The 12631-nt window shown below is 36.8% G+C and overlaps 1 protein-coding gene and 1 pseudogene across 1 annotated transcript; both read left to right on the top strand.

Moving 5' to 3' along the window:
• The first annotated feature begins 2357 nt into the window (after positions 1-2357).
• LOC130737145 (F-box/kelch-repeat protein At3g23880-like) lies at positions 2358-4344 on the top strand (annotated as a pseudogene).
• On the top strand, positions 4074-6659 carry LOC130740383 (uncharacterized). Its single transcript, XM_057592977.1, has 2 exons — positions 4074-4340; positions 5114-6659. The coding sequence occupies exon 2, from the start codon at positions 5610-5612 to the stop codon at positions 6474-6476; it is 867 nt and encodes a 288-aa protein (XP_057448960.1). The 5' UTR covers positions 4074-4340; positions 5114-5609; the 3' UTR covers positions 6477-6659.
• The last annotated feature ends 5972 nt before the right edge of the window (positions 6660-12631 follow it).

The following is a 12631-nucleotide window of genomic DNA, read 5'->3' as shown; positions in this document are numbered from 1 at the left end:
GGCAGGCTGGCTCGCGGGTTGAGTGAAATAAATATAAAAAATAAAGAAATTGGATTAGAAAATGTTTAAAATGTTATAAAAATAATAATTTCAAAAAAATACTTACAGAAATTGGTTTCAACTCATAAGATAGAGGTTTATCTACGCAACTATTTTTTGTCACATTTGAAATATAGTAACAAAAATTAATTTACAGGATTTAAGAACACAATTGTTTTACTGTCACATTTAAAATGAGATAAATAATAGAATAACAATAAATAAAACACAAAAAATCGTCTCAAGTTTAAAGAAATGAAAATTTTCATTTTTCTATCTAAAAATAATCTATAAAAATAACCTTGAATTAAGAAAAAAATAAATAAATTTTTTAATAAAAAATAACTTGAACTCGCAGGTTGGCTCGCTTGACCCGCGGGTTGGCTCGTCTAACCCGCGGGTTAAACGAGCCGAGTTGCACTAACCCAAATTCTTTTCGAGCTGGAATTTAATTAACCCAACCCGGCTCATTTAACCAACCCGTCGAGCTGACCCGCGGGTTGAAACCCATATTGACAGCTCTAGCTGACATCTTCAATACTTAGAAGGACCTATGCAATATTGATGTTGTTATTTGTGATAAATAGTATTATTTTTTATTTTCATTCAATAAAATAAATTTTATCAATGCAATTTTTTTATAATTATAATAACACCTTAAAAATTATTTTTATATATATATATATACTCATGTAATGGTAAAGATAATAATTAAAACGAATTGAATTTGGAACCTCGAGTAGACAGCTGATGTGTAAATTACTTAATTCATTTTAATAAATTGTAGAATCAAGTTTAGAATCACTTCTTCGTGCATCTCACGGACACCGGAAAAAGCATCCACTCATGGCCAATGAGGTTCAAACACATTGACTTCAATATTCGTATCTTCAACAAGGATGAACGTGAGATAATCTATGTTGAGCCAGAGCAAGAACCATGGACAGAGTATGAGGAAGTTGGTTTTTCTTTAAATCTCACCGCCGCCCAGTGTACCAGAAGCAGGCATTGGTAAAAAGTGTATATTACATTAATTTAATGTTTTATTTTTGTAGATATTAAACTATTGTGCATTTTTTGCGGCATGTTCATGCTAAAGCTCTCTAGGATTATTTTCGTTGTCAGCCCAAATCAATGAAAGTGATTGTTCATAACGGTGATAAGCAAACCTGGGGATTTATTTTGTAAAATTATAATTGTATAATAATTATAATAAAATTGTAAAAACTAAATAAGTACATGTGTTTCAGTTACACTAAAGTTAATAATCGGTTTATTGTCACAGGTCTATTGGAAAAGTTAATAATGATTGGGTAGATTACAAATTACTACTGGTATTGTAAATTAATTAATTTATTTTATAAAATTATAGAATTAAAAATCATAAAACATAGAATCGTTCGTCCGTGCATCGCACGGTAACGGGCTATTATCCTAGTTTGGTACAAACCAGAGCCTCACTTCTCAACATAATGACTCTCTAGAGTGTGCTCAGTTTTAATTAGTAGTACAAATCCTGCAAATGATCCAAATTCCAAATTTTAGGGATCTGACAAGGATTGAAATTTTTTGCCTGATCAATCTGTACATATGATGTATACAATACAATTCAATAGTCATACAATCAAATACAATTCATTTTTATGGGAGAAACTAAAATCAAAATTCGCTATAAAGAAATAAACTAATTTGACCCTTAACCATTTTTTTTAGTATAGTAAAAAAAATTGATTTTTTCTCGAAAGCAAGTTTTTTCAAAAGCATAATAATAGCAAGTTAATTTAGTTTAACACAGCTTTAACCCACATGGTGGTGGGTTAGGTGAGTTGAGCCAAAATAACTCAAATATCCTTATGAGCTACATTTAATCTATTTAATAATTATATGTATTGTTTATATGATAGCTCAAGAGGTAAGAGCTGAATGACATATAAGTTGAGTGGGGGAGGTCCAGAGATAAATTTCTGGAGGGTGCAATTTATTTTTTCGATATTAAAAAAAATATAGATTAATATAGATTTTTTTAATTCGCGGAAAAGATTTGTAGATTTCTTTTATACTCCAAATATTTTTGTTCGAAAATTTAAAGTAAATAATGATTGAGTAAATATAAGGAGTGAAGGAAAAATTGTATGGTAATAAGATTAAAAGTCTTTCAAATATTTTTATAAAAAAAATATTGTTGGGATCTATACTTAATTTAGAATTATAAGGAGATAAAAATTTGATGAAATAAGAGATATTTTGAGAGAAAAAATCTACCTTATTTTATAATTTTTTTTACAGAAGCTTATTTTATAATTAATGAGGTCATAAAATTGTTTAAATACAAAATAAGATTTTTTATGCTTAATACAAAGAGAACCAAAACAAAACAAAACAGAAAAAACCCTCTACTGCCTAACTACCATGGTATTCAAGGAGTCGGCCAGGAGCAAAGCCTCCATGCCAGGGAGGAGATCCTGGACATGGAGGAGTTGTAAGTCTTGGGACGCACCCGCCTTAGCCAAAAAATCAGCACAAGAGTTCCCTTCACGAAGGATATGCTCCACTCGAACCACCCAAGCGCGCTTCAACAACCTACAAATATTGCTAATGAGGACAGCAAACACATGATGCTGCGTAGGGGAGCACGCACCAAAGAAATAGCCAGCATTGAGTCGGAAAAACACACCACACGACGGTGCCCTAGGTTCCAAGCGAGCTCCAAACCATGAAACATGGCTAGCAGCTCCATATGCAACACCGATGCTTGCCCGCGATAGCCCATAAAACCAGCAAGCCAACTACCTCGCTCATCCCTAAGACAGCCACCAAAACCAGAGCTAACCGGGACCCCAAGCGAGCTACCATCGCAGTTAACGGAAATCTCAGAAGCATTAGGCGCTATCCACGACACTAAGATTTGCACAAAGAAGTTCATCTCATTGAATTTTAAATTTTGGGAATAATATATCGTTCTAACAATATATTTAATTTTTTTTCTGTCAAAAAAATATATTTAGTTTTTTACTATTTAGGGGTTTTTCTTTTTGGTTTACAGCTTGAAGCACCTCCGCCGCCCCTTCTAACGGATTTTCATCTCTGCCTCCCTAACAAGCGGCGGCTTGAACCAACTCCGCCGCCTGAGCTGCATTCTCCTCCGAACCAGATGGCGTCTCGTTTATTTCCATGTGAAGAAGAACTCCCCACGTTGCTCTTAGAAGAACTCGTTGAAGAAATCCTGTCATGGCTTCCTGTAAAATCTCTACTGCGACTCAAGTCTGTGTCCAAATCATAGAACTCTCTCATCTCTCATTCTCGATTCGTAAAACTGCACCTTCACCGTTCATCTTCTAGAGTTAATGCAGATTTTTTTTCCCATGCTCGCTTCCTCACAAAATGTATCTTCCCTGATGATCGTAGTCAGCCATATATCACATCTCGCTCTGTAACTTCACTATTGGAAACTCATTCACCAGTAAGCCCGAGTTTTCTCTCAAGGTACAGTTTCATTGGAGCATGCAACGTGTTAGTTTGTTTGAGGTATGTCACTGCAACTAGAAGCCACCAGCTCTGTTTCTGGAACCCAGCTACGAGGTTAATGTCTCAACTTTCACCACGTTTAAAAAGCTATGGTTATTTTGGGTTTGGTTATGATTGTTCAAGTGACACCTACAAGGTGGTGAATGTGTGCCCTGAGAAGACAATGGTGAATGTTTACAACATGGGTGATGATCGTTGGAGGAGCATTCAAGTTTTACCTCTTCCTCGTTCGCGTTTGATGCCACATGCAGTTTATGTGAGTAACACTATTAATTGGTTAGCAGCTCTACCCATAGATATAATCTATGGGAACCATGGTACTGAAATAATGGATACGGATGGGTACGCGCAATTTTCTCATTTCATTTGGGGAAACAAAACTATGCACAATTGTCATTGCCTTATTGTCCTCGACGTAGAGACAAAATCCGCTATTTTCTGCCAATTCTTGGGGTTTTGAGAGGTTGACTATGTATATCTGAAAATAGCAGTAAAACAGGTAATTTTGGGGTTTGGCAAATGAAGGAGTTTGGAGTACACCATTCTTGGACTCGGTTGTTTAGCATTAGTGACTCTGAAAAAATTAATCAGTTGCCCTGTTTTGCAATCTGCATATCTGATCATGGTGATGCTCTATTGTTGTCGGTTTCTGATTTGCACCAAGGAGTTCTCTACACACTTAGAGATAATAAATTAGAAGGCAAGAAAATTGCTAATGAAATACATGGTTCCTATACTGAGATTTACATTGAAAGTTTGGTTTCACCTTGTTCAGAGTAAGTATGTTGGGTGCATTTTATTTATTACCGTTAGACTTTATTCTTAAATCATGTATCATTCTTAAAACTTCAATGATAGAGAAATATTGTTGAATATGTGAATGCTTATCTAGCTGATTAACAAGGGTCATGTGAGGAGTTATTATGATGTGTTGCAGAACCATTGCCTTTGTTTTGTTGTCAATGAATCAATTTCTCTAATGTAAGACAATGTCTTTTTGGTTGTGTTATATTATGTATCTTATAATGCTCTATGATCTACTTTTTTCAATAAGCCTTATATGAATGCAAGTGCTGTATCCATATGCAGGCTTAATTCTCTTTGATGATATGATATTTGTTATCAGCTTTGATGTTAGTAGCTTCGTTGTATTCCTTTGCCCAGATACATGAAGTGTATGCTTTTAAAATTCTTGCAGTGTGTTAGTTGGTTAGAATAATTGTGTTTGGAGGCAGGGAATAAGCTTAAATATGGGGAGAGGGTAGAGGGTGGGGCTTTCTTGTTTGTTGAACAATCTTGAGCGGTGTCCTTTTTAATGTACCTCAAGAAAATAAATTAAACAAGATTGTTAAATTTCTTCTTTAGTTTAGAACACAATGAAACACTGAAAGAGTTAGTAGAATCAACAAGGAGACATAAAGATTACATGCCACTCGTGGCATACAATATATCACTTTTCCAAAAATATATATAATTCAAGGTCATAATTCAATCTGTTGTCCATTGGTCATATTCCGCAAGATTTGGATCTCATCCTTAAAAAATGCAGACTCTCTTTGCCACTGAGACAAGCCAGAAAGGCATTCTGAAGCTGAAACAACACCAATTTTATAATTGAAATGATGAGAGCAATGTGGCAGCATAGGAGGCAAACTTGCTGATGACTAATGAGGTTTTCTGCAGTTTACCAACACAACACTCGGAGGACATAACAGCTATACACCTCAAACCAATTTCATTAGTATCGTGGCCTCTATTATAATCACTCGTATAAAATAGTGCACAATGTTTGGCATAAATGTGACAAATTCACCAATTTCCAATGAAACCTGCATGGATGCCACATGCTCTCACATTGATTGAGAGATACCTTATAGCTAGCTGTCAGTGCTACCTGTTTTCTTGGCCTATAGAATTGAAGTATGAACATGATTGGCTTCTATATATAAAGAGAGTCAAGGACTTGGTATAACAACACAAACACAACATAATTCAGCTTCATTCCTCTGAGAAAAGAAAAACCACCACCAAAAGAGCAATTAAGCATGGCAAACAAGTACCATGTTCGTTCAAATAGTTTTCCTTCTGCATCTCATCCTAACGCCATCAGGGTAGAGGAGGATCTGAGCAAGATCAAGGCTTGGGAAGCCACATCCACATCAAAATCAATTGGATCCGGCCTTTCCTTGCTTGAAGATTTGTTCATTAGCTTGGAAGATCTTCTCAACATGGCTTCAATCCAAAAAGCGATTTCTCAACATCAAGGTGAAAAAAGCATGGAAGAACTGTTGGATGCTTCAGTGACAATCTTGGACATCTGTGGGATCACAAGGGACACCATGTCACAGATTAAGGAAAATGTTCAAGCCCTTCACTCTGTTCTTCGAAGGAGAAAGGGAGATTCAAGCATTGAAAAAAGTGTAGCTGAATACATCTTCTTGTCTAAGAAAGTGAAGAAGAATGCCAAAAAGTTGATCACATCTTTGAAGAAGATGGATGCCAAATTTGGAGCGTCACCAATCTTGAATCAAGATCACCAACTCAGTGCTGTGATTAGAGTGCTTAGAGAAGTCATTGCAATGAGCATGTCTACATTCCAATCCCTTTTATCATTCTTGGCCGTGCCTGCTTCAAAGTCAAAGACATATAAATGGTTAGTGGTAGCAAAGTTGATGCATAAAGGGGTGATTGCTTGTGAACAGAACAAAGAGAATGTCAATGAATTCCATTGTGTGGAAGCATCTTTAAGCACCCTTTTATGTGAAACCGCAAATAGTGCAAAGGTGAAGGTTGCACATGAAAATTTGGAGGCTTTAGAGAATGCCATTGAAAGTCTTGAGAATGATTTGGAGAGAGTATTTAGGCATTTGGTAAAAACCAGAGCCTCCCTTCTCAACATGATGACTCTATAGAGTGTGCTCAATCAGTCTTTAATTAGTTCTCCAAATCCTGCAAATGATCCAAATTTTAGGGATCTGATGAGGATTGGAAAATTTTGCCTAATCATCAATCTGTACATGATGTATACAATACAATTCAATAGTCATACAATCAAATACAATGAAAAGTTCATACTCCATATTTTGGTTTGTCAAGTTTGAAGTCACTTTCTCCCAAACATAATTTGTCCACATATAAACACAGATTGAAAATGATAGGTCTATAAAATTTTAGCATCTCAACTACAGTTCCATTCCATGACTGTTGGTAGCAAAAAAAAATTTAAAAAGAAATAACCAATATAGTTTGCAAATATGCTCCAGTTTTAGAATCAGACTCGAAGTTTCAAGTTCAAAATCATGTATAAATCATATTATTATACGACCACTCTATATAAATTTTAAATCTTCATTCTGCATTCTCTATATAAGGAAACACTTGATAAGAATTATTTCTTATTTTAAATTTCATAATCGTCAGAAACAAACAGCATTAACTTCCGCCGCCATATCTCTGTCAAAAAAAAACTTCCGCCATATCATCTTCCAAACCCTGATTCACGAAACGGAATTTAATCTTCCACTGCCTGCTGCCTCCCTCAGAAGCGGCGGCTGGAACCACCGCCGTCGACTGAGCAGCATTCTCCTCCGAACAGGAACCTTAACAGCTCTGAAATCTGAATAGAAGATGGTGTTACATATTCTGAACTATTCCAGTTTATTTGAATCACTGAGAACCTTACTTTACTATCTCTGCAAATTGGCACACCGCGGCCGGTGCACACAAGAATTTGTCCCTGAAGAAGAAGAAGAACTCGAACTCCACCCGTTGCTCTTAGAAGAACTCGTCGAAGAAATCCTGTCATGGCTTCCGGTAAAATCTCTCCTGCGTTTCAAGTCCGTGTCCAAATCATGGAACTCTCTCATCTCTGATTCTCGATTCGTAAAGCTGCATCTTCACCATTCATATTCTAGAGTTAATGCAGATTTTGCCCATGCACGCTTCCTCACAACATGCAACGTCCCTGATCGTAATCGATCATATATCTCATATCGCTTTGTAACTTCACTATTAGAAAGTGATCATTCTGCAAAAAAACACAGATTGTATCTGCAAGTACAATTTTATCGGAGTGTGCAACGGGTTGGTTTGTTTGAGCTCAGTTTGAATGTAGAATTGCTTTTGAAATTGATGGTAGCTGAAAATTACATTAAAAGTTTGGTTTCACCTCATTGAAAGTAAGTACGTTCCGTACATTTTATTTACTACCATTAGACTTTGTTTGTAAATCATGTACCCTTCTTAAAACTTCAATGATAGATAAATATTGTTGAATATTGGAATGCTTTTAGATGCGCATTAGGACTAATTTGTTGGATTTTAAATATGGTTAATGATCATATCAAACTTTGAGGATTGAATCAATTTGTTCTTGCTTTATATTGTACAATTTACTGTTGTAATATGGAACTAGCAAGGGAATAAAGAGAGGAATTCGAGAGAGAGAGGCAGACCAGAAAAATCAGATATCAGGGAAGGGGGTTTTTTTTTTTTTACATACATTCAAAATGCTTAAAAGTCTTGTACAATGGCAGCAACTCAAAACAGTACAAGATCTTGACACAACAGTACATAATTTACATAAAAGATAGACCCACACACTTTTACATAAAATATATTATATTTCAAATTTCTCAACTAAACTGACAGAGGCAGTTGAGATAACAAAAAGATAAGCTTTGACCAAAGCAAGGCCAAACCATTAATCTAACACTCCTCCTGGTTTGGCTTGCTGCATAGACCCATCATGTTCCTTAGATACAGAAACTTCCTCTTTGGCAATGGTTTTGTTAGAATATCAGCCAATTGGTCTTCAGATCTGCAGTGTTGAATAGAAACTTCTCCTTCATTTTCAGCTTCCCTAATGTAATGGTATTTGATCTTTATGTGCTTTGTCCGACCATGGAAAATTGGATTTTTAGCCATGGAGACAGCAGATTGATTATCACACCAAATGATTGTAGGCTCCTCCTGAATCTGCACCAAGTCACCTAATATTTTCCTCATCCATACAGCTTGATTTACAGCAGCTGAACAAGAAACATATTCTGCTTCTGCTGATGATTGAGCAACAACTTCTTGTTTCTTGCAACTCCAGCTAACCACACACTTGCCAAGTTGAAAGATATAACTGGAGGTGCTCTTCATATCATCCAAACACCCTCCCCAATCACTATCACAGTACCCATACAATTTGCTGTCATTAGAACTTGTATACAACATTCCAAGACTCATAGTACCTTTTAGATACCTCAGAACCCTTTTGGCAAATGTGAAATGTATGACACTAGGAGAGGACATATATCTTGAGAGAACAGAGGTAGCAAACAATATATCAGGTCTAGTGGCTGTTAGATATAGAAAACAACCTACTAAACTTATGTAAGTAGTCGGATTGATCTTTTCAGCACCATCTTCCTTCATTATTTTCATTTCAGCAGCCAAAGGGGTGTTCGCACACTTACAAGTCTCCATGCCAAACTTCTCAAGAACCTTTTTAATATAACTCTCTTGACATATGAAGATTCCTTGGCTGCTTTGCATGACTTCAATGCCAAGAAAATGAGTCATTAAGCCTAAGTCAGACATGTCAAATTGATTCTTCATCTCTACTTTAAAGCTTTCCATGAGTTCTACACTGCTGCCAGTTAACAAAACATCATCCACATACAGAGAAATAATGAGCAGGTCATTGTTGGCCTTCTTAGTGTACAATGTTGCTTCATTAGGACTTTTGTTGAAGCCAGAACTTAGGAGGTAAGTGTTTATTTTCTCATACCAGGCCCGAGGAGCCTGCTTGAGGCCATATAAAGCCTTTTTCAGCAAACACACTTTGTTTTCCATCCCTTTCTCAACATATCCTGGTGATTGTTCAAGATATATTTCTTCCTTGATATCTCCATTAAGGAATGCAGATTTAACATCTAACTGCATTACTTTCCAATTAAAAATTGCAGCAAGAGAAATCAAGATCCTTATTGTGTCATATCGTGCCACAGGAGCAAAGGTGTCACAATAATCAACTCCAAACTGTTGAGAAAATCCTTTTGCCACCAACCGTGCCTTTAGCTTCTTGAGTGTACCATCTGCATTCAATTTAGTTCTGTAGATCCATTTAGCTCCTACAATGTTTTTGTCAATTGGTCTGTCCACAAGAACCCAAGTTCCATGCTTATGGATCATTCCAAGCTCCTCTTCCATGGCTGCTCTCCATTGAGGTGAAGCAGCATCTTTTTCATATGTGATAGGATCAACTAAAGACACATTGCATCTATCATATATATCTGCCAAAGACCTTTCTCCCCTCACAGGTTGCTCTTCATCTGAATCAGAGTTATCACATGCAATTTCTTTTTGGTTTGTTGTGAGGCTTGCCATTTGCTCAACATTTTGTTTCTCCCAATTCCAGTAGGAGCTTTCATCAAAAGTAACATCTCTTGATACAATAATCTTTTTTGTCTTTACATTCAAGATTCTATACCCCTGTGCTTGGCTGCTATAACCGACAAAGATTCCTACTTCAGCTTTATCATCAAGTTTCTGTCTTGTCACTGCTGGCTTAAGGAAGTAACACACACTTCCAAACACTCTAAGGTGTTCAACTGAAGGTTTGACACCAGACCAAGCTTTAATTGGCGTTTTGTCTTTGACAGCTCTTGTAGGAAGTCTATTTAGCAAATAAACTGCTGTACTTGTAGCTTCTGCCCAATAAGTCTTTGGCAAATTTTTCTCCAATAACAAACACCTGGCCATCTCAACTACTGTTCTATTTTTCCTCTCACAAACACCATTTTGTTGAGGAGAATAAGGTACAGTTAGTTGATGATTTATGCCAGCATCTTTGCATATTTTGTCAAACTGAGAGTTCACATATTCACCCCCATTATCACTCCTCAAGGCCTTTATCTTCTCACCACTTTGATTCTCAACCATTGCTTTAAATTTCTGAAAATTTTCAACAGCCTCTGACTTGGTTTTAAGAAAATAAATCCAACACATTCTTGTTGAATCATCAATGAATAGCATAAAATATCTGCAACCACCAAGGGAAGGATTTTGCATAGGACCACAAATGTCGGAGTACACAAGCTGAAGTTTGTTAGTAGCTCTCATTGCTGAACTTTTGTTAAAAGGTTTCCTGGTCCATTTCCCAAGTTGACAAATTTTGCACACACAACCAGCATCTTGAACAGCAGGCATATTCTTCACTAAGTCCGTATCATGCATAGACTTTAGGCTGAAAAAATTAAAATGTCCATATCTTTTGTGTCATAAATCTGAATCAGTAACTAAACTTGATAAAGCATGATCAAGTTTTGGTTCCCAATGGAAGCTTCTATTTTTCATTGCCACAGTAATCAATAAAGAACCTCTAGGATCATGTATGATGCAGGTTTTATTTTTGAAAGTAAGAGAATAATTGTTTTCTAGCATTTGTCCTATGCTTAGAAAATTCTGATCAATCTTTGGAACATAGAGAACGTCATTTATTGCTTTGATACCTGAGGGTGTTTTCATCATGACAGAACCTCGTCCTACAGCATCAACGAACTCCCCATTTCCCACCTTCACTGTTGAGCAAACTTTCTTCAAGTCCACAAACAAACTAACATTTGGTGTCATATGATTAGTGCAACCGCTATCAATGAGCCAATCTTCTTGGCTGCTGTTTACACTAATACTGGAGGCCAAGGCAGTGAATACTTGTTCCTCATGTGGCGGAGTACAGTCTTCAGCTGCATTAGCTTGTTGGTGCACTTGTTTCCTCTTGGCTTTACACACTTTTTCAACATGCCCAAGTTCCTTGCAAAATCTGCACTGGATGTTGGGTCTATACCAGCAGAATTTCTCCAAATGATTTGTCTTTTTGCAATTAGGACATGGAGGAAATTTTCCACCCTTCTCAGTTGAGTCCTTACTGCTGCTGCTGCTGCCTTCCCTTTCATTTTTGCTCTTACCCATCTTCTGATTGTTGTGTTTCTTGCTTCCAACATTTGCCCTTGACTTGTGGTGAGCCAAATAGGCACCTTCTTGCTGATCTTCCATTCTCAATAGTCTTATTTGTTCTGTGGCTTGGAGGGAGTTCACTAACTGTGACAAAGACATTTGAGAAATGTCCCTAGAATCTTCCAAAGAAGCAATCTTTGACTCAAATCTCTCAGGAAGACTTATTAACATTTTCTCCACCACTCTTTGATCAGAGAGTTCATCACCCATGAGACGAATTTGGTTGACAATCTTCATCATCTTCCCTGAAAAATCTTTGATTGTGTCACTCTCCTTCATTCTGAGAGCTTCAAACTCCCTCCTAAGATTCAGAACCTGCATCCTCCTTGTCCTTTGGTTCCCATGAAATTCCTCCTTCAATCTGTCCCATGCTTGTTTTGCTCTGCCACAGTCCATTATTCTTGTGAGAACTTCATCACTAATAGCAGACTGTATTAGGACCAAAGCCCTCCCTTCCTTGGCTTGTTCTTCACTATGATGTCTGATTTGGGCAATAGTAGGGTTATTTGGAAGTGGTGGAGGCTGAGCACCATCATTTACTATCACCAAAAGGCCATAAGCTGTGAAATAACCCCGCATTTTTGCAGCCCAAAGCTCATAGTTCTCCCCTGTAAATACAGGAGGAGGTGGAAGAGGTAGATTTGAGGAGGCCATTTTCGTGGGTTTCCTTGTTTGTTTTCTCTCAGAGTTTCAGTGCTTGGTGTCCCTTCTAAGATCACAAAAAGCTCTGGATACCACTGTTGTAATATGGAACCAGCAAGGGAATAAAGAGAGGAATTCGAGAGAGAGAGGCAGACCAGAAAAATCAGATATCAGGGAAGGTTTTTTTTTTTTTTACATACATTCAAAATACTTAAAAGTCTTGTACAATGGCAGCAACTCAAAACAGTACAAGATCTTGACACAACAGTACATAATCTACATAAAAGATAGACCCACACAGTTTTACATAAAATATATTATATTTCAAATTTCTCAACTAAACTGACAGGGGGGCAGTTGAGATAACAAAAAGATAAGCTTTGACCAAAGCAAGGCCAAACCATTAATCTAACATTTA

Source organism: Lotus japonicus, chromosome 2, assembly GCF_012489685.1.
Source record: "Lotus japonicus ecotype B-129 chromosome 2, LjGifu_v1.2".
Taxonomy (NCBI): domain Eukaryota; kingdom Viridiplantae; phylum Streptophyta; class Magnoliopsida; order Fabales; family Fabaceae; genus Lotus; species Lotus japonicus.
This window is presented reverse-complemented; position numbering and strand designations above follow the sequence as displayed.

Coding starts and splice junctions, on each gene's coding strand:
- LOC130740383 (XM_057592977.1), top strand. CDS start 5,610: ATGGCAAACAAGTACCATGTTCGTTCAAATAGTTTTCCTTCTGCATCT.